This window comes from Sparus aurata, chromosome 5 (genome assembly GCF_900880675.1).
Source record: "Sparus aurata chromosome 5, fSpaAur1.1, whole genome shotgun sequence".
In the NCBI taxonomy this organism is placed as follows: Eukaryota; Metazoa; Chordata; class Actinopteri; order Spariformes; family Sparidae; genus Sparus; species Sparus aurata.
Genome location: NC_044191.1, coordinates 37,575,686 through 37,590,685, shown reverse-complemented (window position 1 = coordinate 37,590,685; position 15,000 = coordinate 37,575,686). Strand labels below are relative to the sequence as shown.

The following is a 15,000-nucleotide window of genomic DNA, read 5'->3' as shown; positions in this document are numbered from 1 at the left end:
GGGAGTTAGGGCTTCAAGAATTTAATCTGAAGCGAGTGATGGAAATGGGTGAGAGAACTCCAGCCAGGGTAGTAGTAAAGTTCTTAAGGGACACGAGGCTTTTTATAGGATTTAAAGTAGATTCGGAATTGTGTAGCTATATAGGATAAATGTGTGTGTGTGTGTGTGTGTGTGTGTGTGTTGTGGTGTCGGCCTGTTGTCTGGTCCACACTCCAGAGCAGAAGGGGCGGTAAAGCACTTTTTGTGCCGTGGCCATCAGTTCCTTTATGGCAATTGGAGGTCCCACTGATTGATTTAAAGGTTAAATTAGATAATCCTGAGTCAAATTTGGAGCATGGATTCCAGTGTCATATAATACAACGATATCAGGATCACATATTAATGTGTAATGATGGTTCAAGAAACAGGCGCTACAGGAGCAGCTTTTGGTGTGCAGGGATAGAATGCCCAAGCTTTTAAGAGAATCTCACATTTCCTAAGTGTGTTCACAGTGGAATTATCTGCAGTCCTGATGGCAGTGCAATGGACTGAGCAGATCCAGAACCATAAAGTGTTGATATGTAGTGACTCTGTGTCAGCTATCAATAGTGTTGGGAAAGGATCATCAAAGAGTCGACAAGACCTTGTATATGACATTCTTCTGGCAGTTAGAGATGTGAAAAGGAGAGGGGTAGAAATATCATCTGTATGGTCCCAGCTCATGTCGGTATTGCAACAAATGAAAAGGTTGATAAGTTGGACAAGGAAGCTGCTCAAAAGGAAACTATAGGTGTCAACATAAAGCTATCCAAGGCAGACGGTAAAAGTATTGTGTGGCAGGAAACATTAAAATGGCAGCAGCTCTGGGAGCAAGAAAACAAAGGAAGGCACCAATTCTCAATATCTAGTAGCGTAACTGACTCAGTTAAGGTTTGTAAAAGAGGAGGGATTAGACGTAAGGAAGAGGGTATTATTTCTAGAATGAGGATTGGCCACACGTTTCTGAACAGCACTTTATTTATTTTAGGAAAACACCAGAGTGGCTTGTGTTCATGTCAGGAAGCTGAGACAGCGCAACATATTTTGATTTCTTGTAGAAATTATGACCGCCAAAGACGAGAGCTACTCAGAGAACTGTGAGAAATTGGCTTAGAAGAAGTATCTCTGAAAAGTATTTTAGAAGTCAAGCGGGAGGAGAAAACGCTGTTTTTTCACATTCTTAAAGGGATAGTTGGTGTTTTTTGAAGTGGGGTCATATAAAGTACTATATGATCTATAGTCGATCTGTTTCCTGCCGTAATCAGCGATCAGCGCAGCCTCAGTTTGGAGCAGCAGAGAGCCGCTCCAGCCCAGACGCTCAGCGCTGTACTGCAGTGAACGGGTCCAGATGCGTATCCCTACACATTATCTGCAAGCGGCAAAATACAGTGCGAGGCCCAGTTGTGCAACTGTGTAGGGATACAGAGGTTCTACGGCTGAGAAAATGTAGTGCCAAAAGAAAGTGCAGTCTGACGGCGATGCAAAGCGGTGTGAATTTTCTCTATACCACGTACACTTGAACTGATATAGATTTTTTTAGGTGAGCCTTGTTTTAGGTGGTTGAAATTGGCTTTGTATCTGGACTCCGTTCACTGCTGTAGTATATAGTGCCGCGCACTTATACTGTCATGTGATGTTAGTGAAGTGCAGGCGGAGTGATATAAGTTTTGATGTGTCTAGTTCCCGGGCTACCATAGTGCATGTACTGCAGGCTACAAGTGTGTATAATAAAGTGACACCCATGGAGTTAAAGACAAGCCTAAGGATGTCCATTGTGTATGTCGAGTCACCCGGTCATGAAGAACTTATAACATGGTGTCAGAAGTCGGTCCAGTTCGTCAGTTTGCCGAAGTCGAAAAAACACCAGAGTTTTGCTAGCTAAAAGTTGTGCTAGCGCTAACGTCCCTCAAAGAGTGGGAGACGCACGAAGACCTGCAACGACAGGAGACGGTACGATGGAGCAGTTCAAACTACCATCGCCACTGGTGTTGTCAGGCAACTTGGGAGAAAACTGGAGAAGATGGGAACAGCGCTTCCAAATCTACATGACCGCGAGTGGTGCAGATGGTAAGGACCAAAAGATCAAAGTTGCCATCTTACTGCACGCACTAGGAGAGGAGGCTCTCCAAGTGTATAACACACTTAACCTTCCTGAAGAAAAGGCTGTGAAAGATGTTCTCACGGCTTTTGAAGCCTATTGTCTGCCCAAGAAGAATACAGTGTTTGAAAGACACCAATTTTGGGCGCACCCTATGACAGCCTCCGTCTCCATTGATAAATAAGTGACGGAGCTCAGACAAAAAAGGAAGGACTGTGAGTTTGGCGCCTCAGAAAACAACATGATCGGAGACAAGATTGTGTTCAGCATGAATGACCAGCGTCTTAAAGAGAGACTGTTAAGAGAGCCAAATCTTACGTTAGAAAAGACCATAGACACTTGCCGTGCTGCTGAGATCGCCAGTGCTCAAATACAAGCAATGAGCGCAGCCACTCAAGAGAGATTTGTGCATGCAGTGCATAAGAAAGAACAGGACAGTCAACCACGAAATAAAGGACCAAAGCAACCTTTTCAACACACACAAAGCATGGACATGTGAACATGTGCAGAAAATGTGGAAAATCACACCAGCCCAAATAATGCCCAGCATATGGATTTTCCTGCCACAAGTGTGGTAAACACAACCACTATGCAAAGATGTGTGGATCAGGCAAAGCACAGCATAGAAGGACAGTGCATGATATCAGTCCAGAATTTGACACTCTGTTTATTGGAACAGTGAGCATTGACCAGCTCAACTCCAGCCTTGACAAGTCCTGGTACTCTGAGGTAAGGGTTGACAATATGTCCATCAGGTTCAAATTGGATACAGGAGCAGAGGCCAATGTCCTACCACTGAGGATGTTTAAGTCCATGAAAAGGATGGTCAGACGTGAAAGGAGAGCACACCTGCAGCTACAGCCCACAAAAACAGTGCTGGTGGCTTATGGAGGGATGAGGCTGAGGCCAGAGGGGTTACTCACACTCAAGCGCTCCACACCCAAAGCTCATGCAAGTCTGCCGTTTTACATATCGAGACACCATCCACACCTATCCTAGGGGGTGAGGCGTGTGTAGACTTACACCTGGTAAAAAGGCTGGACATCGACAAACTGGAGGTGAAACATCCAACTGGAGGAGTTGATCGCTCAACACCCAACAGTCTTTGAAGGTCTGGGGGAGTTTGCCAGAGAATATCACAGACCCCAAGGCTATGCCAGTCATACACGGCTGCAGGAAAATACCACTGGTGGATAAACTCAGAGACACTCTTGATGACCTGTTACAAGCAGATGTGATTGCACAAGTGACTGAGCCAACACCATGGGTGAATAGCCTTGTAATCACTGAAAAGAAAGATAAGAAAAAATTGAGGGTTTGCTTGGACCCCACTGATTTAAACAAAGCAATACTAAGACAGCACCCACAACAGATGATGTTTTGTGCAAGCTTGCTGGTAAGAAGATATTCACAGTGCTGGATGAGAAGGACGGCTACTGGCAAGTAAAGCTTGACAAAGAGTCATCGCTGCTGTGCACATTTAACACACCGTGGGGGAGATATAGGTTCAAACGTCCGCCGTTTGGAATCAAGTCAGCAGGCGAGGTTTTTCAACAGCGCAACTGTGAAGCGTTCGGCGACATACAAGGTGTACACATCATAGCTGACGATATGATCATCGCTGCGGCTACAGAAAAAGAACATGATGTGATAATAGTCAGTGTCACCCAGTCATGAAGAACTATAACACTGCAGTAGAAAGCTGAGCGTCTGGGCTGGAGCGGCTCTCTGCTGCTCCAAACTGAGGCTGCGCTGATCGCTGATTACAGTAGGAAACAGACCGACTATAGATATGTACTTTATTAACCCCACTTCAAAAAACACCAACTATCCTATGGAGCCAGAACGGTGACTTTAAAATTTGGCATCCAAAAAAAAAATTGGCATTGAAAACAAAACCAGTACTGAAAAAAGAAAAATTGTCATTGAAACATTTGTATTGAAAACAGTTGTACTGGCATTGAAACAAGTATTGGCACTGAAAAAAGAAAGTAATTCAAATAATTCAAATCCGAAAATCTTATCATTTTATTTTTTGGGGATTTTTTTGTATTTTCCAATGACAATCTTCAGATTTTTTCTTCATGTCACTTTTTTTTCAGTGACAGATTTTTTTTACAATGTCAGTTTTTTTTCAGTGTCACTGATTTTCAGTTTCAACGTTCTGTCACTGTTTTGGCGTCGAGAGGGCGGGGCCTGAGGGGAGGGGCAAGTAGAGTGTGGTTTGCATATCATTTGAGAAGGTAATGGCAGCAGCCTGCGGGAAGGCGTGGCTGGACGGTCCAGCCATAATACCGTTGTACCCGGCCGTCTCTGGGCAACACAGAGTCCAACTACCTCACAGATCTTTCTTCAAGCTCTCTCCTGATGTGTCCAAGTCTCTGTGTATCTGGTTCTGTCCCGGAGCTCCCGAGCCCTGGTCTCTATATGCGTATGGAGTGTCGTAGTAGTACCGGGGCGCTCACCCTAACCCTAACTCAACAAGTCAGTGTGCAGGGAAAGTCAGCTGTGATTGTGCTACTGTGGTTCACAGTAAAGTACAACAGACGGCTGTAATCAAGTGACAGACACATATTTCCATAACTGACTGACTTTTCTCCCAGCACTCTCCTTTATTGTTCGGTCTCTGTATGCGTGTGCAGCGGTGCGGTGTTACAGAGCTCGGGGAGCAGACGGAGCGCTGCTGTCGGCGCTGCAGCCCCGGCTCGGAGCGACAGGCTGTTCTACTGTTGTGCTAACTGTGGCTAATGCTCCGTGCTCGGCGCCCGGTACTACCACCACACTCCGTACGCATATAGGAGCGGGGCTCGGCAGCTCCGGGACAGAACCAGATACACAGAGACCTGGACACATCAGGAGAGAGCTTGAAGAAAAGTCTGCGAGGTAGTTGGACTCTGGGTTGCCCAGAGACGGCCGGGTACAACGGTATTATAGCTGGACCGTCCAGCCCCGCCTTCCCGCAGGCTGCTGCCATTACTTTCTCAAATGATATGCAAACCACACTCTACTTGCCCCTCCCCTCAGGCCCCGCCCTCTCAACGCCAAAACAGTGACAGAAAGTTGAAACTGAAAATCAGTGACACTGAAAAAAAAATGACATTGTAAAAAAAATCTGTCACTGAAAAAAAAAGTGACATGAAGAAAAAAATCTGAAGATTGTCATTGAAAAATACTAAAAAATCCCCAAAAAATAAAATGAGACTTTCTTTTTTCAGTGCCAATACTTGTTTCAATGCCAGTACAACTGTTTTCAATACAAATGTTTCAATGACAATTTTTCTTTTTTCAGTACTGGTTTTGTTTTCAATGCCAATTATTTTTTTGGATGCCAAATTTTAAAGTCACCGTTCTGGCTCCATACTATCCCTTTAACAGACCGTCTGTGTAGCAGGATAACGTGCACTACAGCGCTTAGTCCCATAGATGGCAGCAATGCAACTTTTGACTGCCGGCTGCCGTAAAACCCCGAAGAAGAAGAAGAAGAAGAAGAAGAAGCCGCCAGCTGTTTGTCGCTCCTCCGTTAGTTTACAGTTAAAAACGATTTGTGTCTCCATGGCAACCCGCCGGGTGGTGCAGGTGTACCTGGACCTGCTGTCGCAGCCGTGCCGCGCGGTGCACATCCTGCTGAACTGCAACAAGATCCCGCACACCGTCCGAACCGTGGCTCTGAGGAAAGGTGAGCGGCTGACAGGCTAGCTGGTTAACTGACAGGTTAGCTAACAGGTTAACTGACAGGTTAGCTAACAGGTTAGCTAACAGGTTAACTGACAGGTTAGCTAACAGGTTAGCTAACAGGTTAACTAACCGTCCTGAAGTCAGTCAGTAGACTTCAGTGTTTCTACTTTCAGATCGTCGTGACCTTTGTCCCGGTGAACTTTGACCCACATATCAGCTCTTATCGCTGCTCACCAAACTTCATTCAGTTTATGACAGTTTTAAACTTTCTTATGAATAACTTAATAGTGATGCAAACGTGTCATACACGTCATGATGTTCTTCTGATGAATTCACTCATCAAATAAACACAAGAAGCGTTCAGTTTCATTAAAATGGCCGTTTCTATCGGGATCTGAAATTGAAGCAGGAGATTTAACGCAGTACCGTTTTACTGTGACGTAATGATGACGCCGAACTGAAGAGTTTGTCCTGTTGTTTATCTGAATATCTTAATAAAGTGAGTTCGTCGGTGTGGCTGCTGAACAGCATGCAGGGAACATTAAACAGCGTGATTTCAACCTGATCTTCACTGTGTGCAGGAGAGAACAGGACTCCAGAGTTCACCAAGCTGAACCCCATGAACAGAGTTCCTGTGATGGAGGACAACGGCTTCGTTCTCACAGAGAGGTACACACACACACACACACACACACACACACAGGTACACACACAGGTACACACACACACACACAGGTACACACACAGGTACACACACACACAGGTACACACACAGGTACACACACACACACACAGGTACACACACACACACACAGGTACACACACGTACACACACAGGTACACACACACACACACACAGGTACATGCACACACACACACACAGGTACATGCACACACACACACACACACACAGGTACATGCACACACACACAGGTACATGCACACACACACAGGTACATACACAGGTACATGCACACACGCACACACACACACAGGTACATGCACACACACACACACACACACAGGTACATGCACACACACACAGGTACATACACAGGTACATGCACACACGCACACACACACACACACACAGGTACATGCACACACACACACACACACAGTGTGGTCAGGATTAAGTGGTCAAGTGTGTGTGTGTGTGTGTGTGTGTGTGTGTGTGTGTGTGTGTGACAGTGATGCCATCCTGAAGTACCTGGCAGCTAAGTACGACGTCCCGGAGCACTGGTATCCACGGCAACCAGAGAAACGAGCCAGAGTGGACGAATACACAGCCTGGCATCACAACAACACACGGCCACACGCTGCTAAAGTGTTCATACTGGAGGTACACACACACACACACACACACACACACACACACACACACACAGATACTTACGTTTTTTCAGTGTCTCTATATTTGATTTTGTATTTGAATGTTGCTGCTACGATAGTCAATTAATTATCTATCCATCTAAATTTCCCTTGAGAGGATCAATGAAGACCCTACCCTAACCCTCTTCAGTCACACTTGTCTGTCTGTCTCCACCCGTCTGTGTCTCAGGTGCTCGTCCCAGCTCAGACCGGCTCCCCGGTGGACGAGGGGCGTTTGATTCGTGCACTGTCTCAGCTTGACGACACTCTGGACAAACTGGAGTCCATGTTCCTCCGCAGACAGCCCTTTTTGTGCGGAGATGACATCACTGTGGCCGACCTGCTTGCGGTCTGTGAGGTCATGCAGGTCAGCCACTCTGATTGGTTTACACATTGATCAGCTGTGGTGTTCAGTTATTGGTTGCTGGTTCTGAGTGTGCTCAGTGTGTCTCTGCAGCCGATGGGCGGGGACAGAGACATCCTGAAGGAGCGTCCTCAGCTGCAGCGCTGGAGGAGCAGAGTTCAGTCTGCCGTCAGCGAGTCCTTCGACCAGGCGCACGCCGTCCTGTATGCCCTGAGAGACCGCCGCAAAGCCAAGCTGTGACATCACACATATGGGCAGGGCCAACAGACACCTGCTGCCTGACAGAGGGAGGAGCCAATCAGCATCAAGAGAAACTGAGATGTTGACAACAGGTGTCTGAGTGTCTGCCCTCCTGTTTAATTAAAACACAGATCAATAATATGACTGATTAATAAGACTCACAAACAAACTGACTGTTTGGAATCACTGATGATTGATTGACTTGTTTCAGTTCTGATCACGTTCAGCGTGAGAAATGTATAAATCCTGACAGTGAGTTGTGCCTTATGCTGAGAGACAGACAGGTGAGGGGCAGACAGGTGAGGGGCAGACAGGTGACTGATGTGTTTCTAAATAATCATCAGTTTGATGTTTGTAAATATCTAAAATCATGTTTGTAATGAAGAGAAATAAAGTAGTATTTTTTGTCAGTTATTTATTGATTCATTGATTTGTTTCTCTGTCTGTCACCTTGTTGTCACCATGACAACAGGAACTCTGAGCTGATGATCTGGTTTTTAAGTTTGTTTCAGTTTCGTTGACTAATTGAAACAAGACAAACAGTTAAAAATAAAAAACTTTATTAGAAAATAGACTTATTTACAGTTCTTCAGTAGTCAGCTAGTATGGATCCGATTGGCCCTCTACAGTGGGGCAGGGGGCGGGGCTTGGCTACGTTTGGCCGGATGCTCCTCAACCTCTTCCTCGACTCGTCTCCTTTTCCGCCCGCTGCCTCCAGCTGTGGCTGGTCCCGCCCCTTGCTGAGTGGAGGGGATCTGGGTGGAGTTATTAATTCAGGGGAGGAGTTATTTTACTGACACAATAATTGATTGAATGAGTGTGTGTGGATATGGTTACCATGAGAGCAGCAGCAGCAGCAGCATCATCATCAGCGGGGTACATCAGTCTGTGAGCCGTCTGCACCATCACCTGATCCTGAACACATCACAGTCATCTGATGACAGCACTATGACATCATCAGGCCATAGACGACATCATCAAACAGTCCACCATCGTGCTGACAGAAAAGTGACGATATGTTTTGTTAGGTACCTGTAGCCAGGGATGCTGCAGAGCCGCGTCGATCGTCATCCTCTCACTGGGATCAACAACCAGCAGCTTCCTTACCACATCCTTCGCTGTAACCATGGAAACACACACTGAGAACTCTACGAGTATGACATGAGTATCATAGTAGTATTGCAGTAGTATTGCAGTAGTACCTTGGTCAGAGATGTTTCTCCACTTGGATGGAACCATGGTGAACTCTCCACTGATGATCTGCTCTGTGATCGAATGATTCCCAAAATCCTCATGGAACGGTGGATAACCACCAAGACTGAGAGGCAGACAGGTGGTGAGAGAGCCAGACAGACAGGTGGTGAGAGAGCCAGACAGACAGGTGGAGAGAGAGCGAGACAGACAGGTGGTGAGAGAGCGAGACAGACAGGTGGTGAGAGAGCGAGACAGACAGGTGGAGAGAGAGCGAGACAGACAGGTGGTGAGAGAGCGAGACAGACAGGTGGAGAGAGAGCGAGACAGACAGGTGGTGAGAGAGCGAGACAGACAGGTGGAGAGAGAGCGAGACAGACAGGTGGAGAGAGAGCGAGACAGACAGGTGGAGAGAGAGCGAGACAGACAGGTGGTGAGAGAGCGAGACAGACAGGTGGAGAGAGAGCGAGACAGACAGGTGGTGAGAGAGCGAGACAGACAGGTGGAGAGAGAGCGAGACAGACAGGTGGTGAGAGAGCGAGACAGGACAGGTGGAGAGAGAGCGAGACAGACAGGTGGTGAGAGAGCGAGACAGACAGGTGGAGAGAGAGCGAGACAGACAGGTGGAGAGAGAGCGAGACAGACAGGTGGAGAGAGAGCGAGACAGACAGGTGGAGAGAGAGCGAGACAGACAGGTGGTGAGAGAGCGAGACAGATTAACAACCAGTGAAAAACTAGAGACAGACAGACCTCCAGGTCAGTCAGCTGTTGATCAGACAGATGGACAGGAGTGAGACAGGTATAAACGGAGGGTCAGACAGGTGTCTGAGGACTGCTGAGCCTACCAGACGAAGAGCAGGACCCCGAGGCTCCAGGCGTCCACAGCGAGGCCGTACCCTGTGGTGGAGGCGTGAGTGAAGACTTCAGGAGCGAGGTAAGATGGAGTCCCACACAGAGTCCTCATCAACATGGCCTCCTCCAGGATCCTGGACTGGTTGAAGTCTGTCACCTGACACACACACACACACACACACACACACAAAATGGCCCTCATTTATCAAACGAACGTACGGCAGAAAACCGTGCGTACGACCATTTCCACACAAACTTCTGCATTTATCAGTTTGGACGTGAGCGGAAGCTACGATCAGATCTCACGTCAGGTCTGAGATCGTGTACTCAAATCTGAGTCTGTGGATTCGTGGTGCAGCAAAATCTGTCTGAGTCTGAAAATAACAAACCTCAGCTGTCATTAAGCATAAGCAGTCACATATTTAGATCAGATCAACAGATTCTTAAAACGAATAAAACAAAATAAAATAAAAAAGCCCACGTTTTTACTGATACCACTTTTTTGTAAAATAAAATCTGATGGCTAAATAGCCTAACAAGACAACTAATTACCGGAATACCTAATAACTCTGCTGGCAAACCTGCTACAGAGCAGGAACGCAGATTCAATAGTGCGCACACACACACACACACACACACACACACGGGTCACAGTGGAGCTGTTCGGGTGGCTGAAGGGCAGGTGGCTCCGTCTCGGACCAGCAGGGGGAGCTGCTGTATACCACAGAGAAAGTGTGCCATATTATGTTGGCCTGTTCAGTTTTGCACAACATGGCGTTAGTGAACGGAGCCTTTGATGTGCCGGCACTGCCAGGATTCCGATCTCCATCTCGGAAAAGTTTCTCTTCTTGCCAGTGTTTCTTCTCTCCATGTTTGACCTCAGTGGGCGTGGCCTCCAAACCAGGAATATTTAAGGGCGTAACATGTTAATGACGATCGAATTCAGCCGCCGCATTTATCAAGACCCGATCATCCGTACGCTGCAATCGGTCAGATACGAACGTTTCATAAATCACACGTGTGTCCTGTCGTTTGTGTGTCACTGTGGCAGCGGGGAGGATGACGACTAATGATGATGATGATGATGAAGGTGTGTGTACCTTGATGAGACAGATGTCTTCCTGAGAGGACAGCAGGACGTTCTCTGGTTTCAGGTCTCTGTGGATGATCCCGTTACTGTGGAGATACTGCACATACACAAACACACACTTACATACAATGGCCCTGTGTGTGTGTGTGTGTGTGTGTGTGTGTGTGTGTGTGTGTAGGTTTCCATAGAGACAGTGTCTCAGTCTCACCTGGACCGCTCTCAACATCTGGTAGAAGTAAAGTTTGGCCACGGACTCCTCAAGCTGCTGCTTCAACTTGACCCGATGAAACAGCTCCCCCCCCCTCCATCCTGACACACACACACGCACGCGCACACAGACACACACACACACACACACACACACTTTGTCTTCTGATCAACAAATCAACACACTCTCTTATTGTCACCATGACAACAGTCAGGTGCAGGCAGGAAACACAGATGTCAAATAAGAAGAGACAAAAAAAAAAAAAGGGGGCTCCTTTAAACTCACAGCTCCAACACAATGTAGTAGCTGTCCTCCGTCTGGTAGAAGTCCTCCGTCCTGATGAGACAAGGCTGCAGCTCAGAGGAGACGAGGAGAGGACAGGAGGAAACAAGGAGACAAAGAGAGGAGAGGAGGAGACAAAGAGAGTCCAGTTAGTCCAGATCTAAGAGTCAGTCTGTAGAATGCTTTTTCTTCTTCGGTGGTGTCAGACTCACATGGTCAACTCTCTGCAGGATCTCGATCTCTGTCTTTGCGTTTCGTGTCGCTGTCTGTGATTGGACAAAAATAAACAGGTCACATGACATCATCTCAGCCTGCCATTGGTCCAGAGGAACATGAAAATTCATCTCATGTTGAGACTCCATATTTGTAGTTTTGTATCTTCTGATTTCTGCTACAGCTGTCACAGGATGGAAGGACAGATGGAAAGAAGGAAGGAAGGTAATGAGAGAAGGAAGGAAGGAAGGAGGGAAGATAGATAGAGACCTCTCAGCCAATCAGAGAGCAAATGAGATGACTCACCCCTTCAGACTGAAAGTTCTTCTTGTTTATGATTTTAACCGCAAACTTTCTGCAGGTGGAGCGCTCGAAGGCCAGCTTCACCTCCCCACACACACCTCTGAAACACACACACACACACACACATGCACACACAACAACACATGCAAACAAACACACACAGACACACACACACACCAGTAAAGTAACTGATCAATATATCAAGGTGTATAAACTGTGAGTCAGCTGATCGTCATATCGCTGTTTTTATCTGATTGATGAGAAAATCAATTCATTTAAAAATGTGATGCAGCATGTAATCTGTAAAGTAACTAGTAACTAAAGTCATCAGATAAATGTAGTGGAGTAAAAAACTGTTTGAAAATGTTTTAGACGCAGGAAGTGACATCACAGTGTCAGACTCACGTGCCGATCCGTCGTGTCAGCAGATATTTCTCCTGAAGCTCTTTAGGTAAACAAGACTGATCGTCTGACATCAGATCAATGAAGACAAAGACTGCAGACAGGTCAGACAGACAGGTCAGAGAGACAGACAGGTCAGAGAGACAGGTCAGACAGACAGGTCAGACAGACAGGTCAGACAGACAGGTCAGAGAGACAGACAGGTCAGACAGACAGGTCAGACAGACAGGTCAGAGAGACAGACAGGTCAGACAGACAGACAGGTCAGAGAGACAGACAGGTCAGACAGACAGGTCAGACAGACAGACAGGTCAGACAGACAGACAGGTCAGACAGACAGGTCAGACAGACAGGTCAGAGAGACAGACAGGTCAGAGAGACAGGTCAGACAGACAGGTCAGACAGACAGACAGGTCAGAGAGACAGACAGGTCAGAGAGACAGGTCAGACAGACAGGTCAGACAGACAGACAGGTCAGACAGACAGGTCAGACAGACAGACAGACAGGTCAGACAGACAGGTCAGACAGACAGACAGGTCAGACAGACAGGTCAGAGAGACAGACAGGTCAGACAGACAGGTCAGACAGACAGGTCAGACAGACAGGTCAGAGAGACAGACAGGTCAGACAGACAGACAGGTCAGAGAGACAGACAGGTCAGAGAGGCATGTCAGAGAGAGAGACAGACAGGTCAGACAGACAGACAGGTCAGAGAGACAGACAGGTCAGACAGACAGGTCAGACAGACAGGTCAGAGAGACAGACAGGTCAGAGAGACAGACAGGTCAGACAGACATGTCAGAGAGAGAGACAGACAGGTCAGACAGACAGGTCAGAGAGACAGGTCAGACAGACAGGTCAGAGAGACAGACAGGTCAGAGAGGCATGTCAGAGAGAGAGACAGACAGGTCAGACAGACAGACAGGTCAGAGAGACAGACAGGTCAGAGAGAGACAGGTCAGAGAGACAGACAGGTCAGAGAGACAGACAGGTCAGAGAGAGACAGGTCAGAGAGACAGACAGGTCAGAGAGACAGACAGGTCAGACAGACAGACAGGTCAGTGAGACAGACAGGTCAGAGACAGTATTGCTGCAGTATTCTGACCTCTGTTGCGCTGCTCGGACAGAGCCAGCACGGCGTTGTTGACCAGAGGAAGCTTCTTGTCTTTTCCGATCAGAATCCCGTCAACAAACGTCCCGTTGTTACTGTAGTCCTCCACAAACACCTCGCTGCCCTCCTGACACACACACACACACACACACACACACATTAGGCTGTTGTTGCTCATTTACCATTCACTGGTGAACAGGAAGTGACCTCACTCTGTAGATCCTGAAGTGTTTCTTGCTGTAGATCCGGAACTTTTTGGACCTTCTGTCATCTGGATCATCGAGCACATAGTTACACTTTGAGTCCCGTCCAAACAGGTACTGGTCCTCGATACAGTCTGCACACAAGCAACAAACATAATAACTGAGCAACAGTATCAGGACTCACATCAGAACCAGCAATGTACCTGGTACCAGGACAAAGGTCTCTCAGGATTTAGTCAGCATGTGAGCTAAGAACCGGTCTCACCATGGCTCCTGAAGCCTCGGGCCATGGGCAGCAGGCGGCCCCAGGGTTCAGCCTCGGGCTCCTCGGGGACGGACGGCAGAGTGACGGGGAGGGTGTCCACACTGCTCAGCGTCCCCGAGCCGCTGGACGACTGGCTGGCTGAGGTTGGCCCGCTGGAAGAACTGGAGCCAGTCTGGGACTGACTCTTAGACTGGGATGGGGACTGGGTAGACTGGGTGGACTGGGACTGGGACTGGGCCTGGGATGGGGACAGGGTGGACTGGGATTGCTGCCCCTCCTGTGGACTCTCTTCAGACATCCTGCAGCTCTGCAGATCAGACACATCGAGTCTATAGTCAGATTGTAGACTCTGGATCTGTCAGGTTTCACAGCTGCACAAAACTACTTTTACAAACTGTAACATTTAAAACCAACTGTGCAACAACTGATCATCACCGACACATGAAACACGATCAGAACTGGTCTCAAGCATCGAATGAGTCAATCTTCAGTTCGGCACAAACTAAACATGAAACAGCTCAGAACTTTTACTGCAGAACCTTATTAACGTGGACCCGTCTTCAGTCAGTGAGATGTTTCCACTCGAGACTGACAGTACCAGAGCTGGAGGTCTGATCCAGGTGAGGAGACTGAATATGAACCAGAACAAAACGATTCGGTTTGTGATCCTGCTCCACATCCGCTCCCAACCCGCCGAACTGCTTCACCGCTGGGTTGAGCCGGGCCGAGCCGAGCCGAGCCGAGCCGGGCCGAGCCTAATTAATGCACCGACATCAGAGAGACACTCACCGGAGAAGAGTGTCGCTGCAGCCGGACTACCTGCCGGGTCTCTGCAGGCAAACCCACCGGACCGAACACCTAAACCGGGACACGTGTAGGACGTTTTTTTCCGTGCAGTATACGTATTTCCTTGTGCCGTATTTTCCTCTAGCGTCACGTGACGGTCCCAGCCAATGAGAAGTTAGAAGATCGGTCACGTGCGTTCGAAGCTGTCGGTTGAGTTTCCGGGTCTGATTCTTGTCCATCAGAAGGAGCTGATGATCAATAATGATCAATAAGTGACGGAAGACTGTTGGTGACGAAGGGACTGAAGCACCTGTCTGTCTGTCAGTC

General features: G+C 47.7%; 2 protein-coding genes across 3 annotated transcripts; one reads left to right on the top strand and one right to left on the bottom strand.

Moving 5' to 3' along the window:
• The first annotated feature begins 5,564 nt into the window (after positions 1–5,564).
• On the top strand, positions 5,565–7,935 carry gstt2 (glutathione S-transferase theta 2). 2 transcript variants are annotated; one of them, XM_030417792.1, is made up of 5 exons: positions 5,565–5,792; positions 6,373–6,460; positions 6,983–7,133; positions 7,353–7,529; positions 7,620–7,935. In XM_030417792.1, exons 1-5 carry the CDS (start codon positions 5,669–5,671, stop codon positions 7,764–7,766), a joined length of 687 nt encoding a protein of 228 aa, XP_030273652.1. In that variant the 5' UTR covers positions 5,565–5,668; the 3' UTR covers positions 7,767–7,935. The 2 variants fall into 2 exon arrangements, with proteins under 2 accessions (XP_030273652.1, XP_030273651.1); XM_030417791.1 differs by having other exon boundaries at positions 7,607–7,935.
• Positions 7,936–8,309: 374 nt separating this feature from the next.
• chek2 (checkpoint kinase 2) lies at positions 8,310–14,649 on the bottom strand. The gene is made up of 15 exons (XM_030417793.1): positions 14,486–14,649; positions 13,888–14,194; positions 13,632–13,756; positions 13,414–13,546; positions 12,311–12,401; positions 11,909–12,005; positions 11,602–11,655; positions 11,393–11,457; positions 11,108–11,201; positions 10,910–10,996; positions 9,803–9,966; positions 8,969–9,084; positions 8,799–8,884; positions 8,604–8,681; positions 8,310–8,521 (listed from the first exon to the last, which is right to left on the bottom strand). The coding sequence occupies exons 1-15, from the start codon at positions 14,564–14,566 to the stop codon at positions 8,390–8,392; spliced, it is 1,710 nt and encodes a 569-aa protein (XP_030273653.1). The 5' UTR covers positions 14,567–14,649; the 3' UTR covers positions 8,310–8,389.
• Between the last annotated feature and the right edge of the window lie 351 nt (positions 14,650–15,000).

Bases quoted from the DNA above. Each gene is read 5' to 3' on its own strand.
- chek2 (XM_030417793.1), bottom strand. From the start codon at position 14,566: ATGTGGAGCAGGATCACAAACCGAATCGTTTTGTTCTGGTTCATATTC. The intron at 11,656-11,908 runs GTGAGTCATCTC...GTCCAATCACAG, and splicing joins AGAACTTTCAGTCTGAAGGG to ACAGCGACACGAAACGCAAA. The intron at 9,967-10,909 runs GTACACACACCT...TGTGTGTGTCAG, and splicing joins AAGACATCTGTCTCATCAAG to GTGACAGACTTCAACCAGTC.
- gstt2 (XM_030417791.1), top strand. From the start codon at position 5,669: ATGGCAACCCGCCGGGTGGTGCAGGTGTACCTGGACCTGCTGTCGCAG. The intron at 6,461-6,982 runs GTACACACACAC...TGTGTGTGACAG, and splicing joins GGCTTCGTTCTCACAGAGAG to TGATGCCATCCTGAAGTACC. The intron at 7,134-7,352 runs GTACACACACAC...TCTGTGTCTCAG, and splicing joins CTAAAGTGTTCATACTGGAG to GTGCTCGTCCCAGCTCAGAC.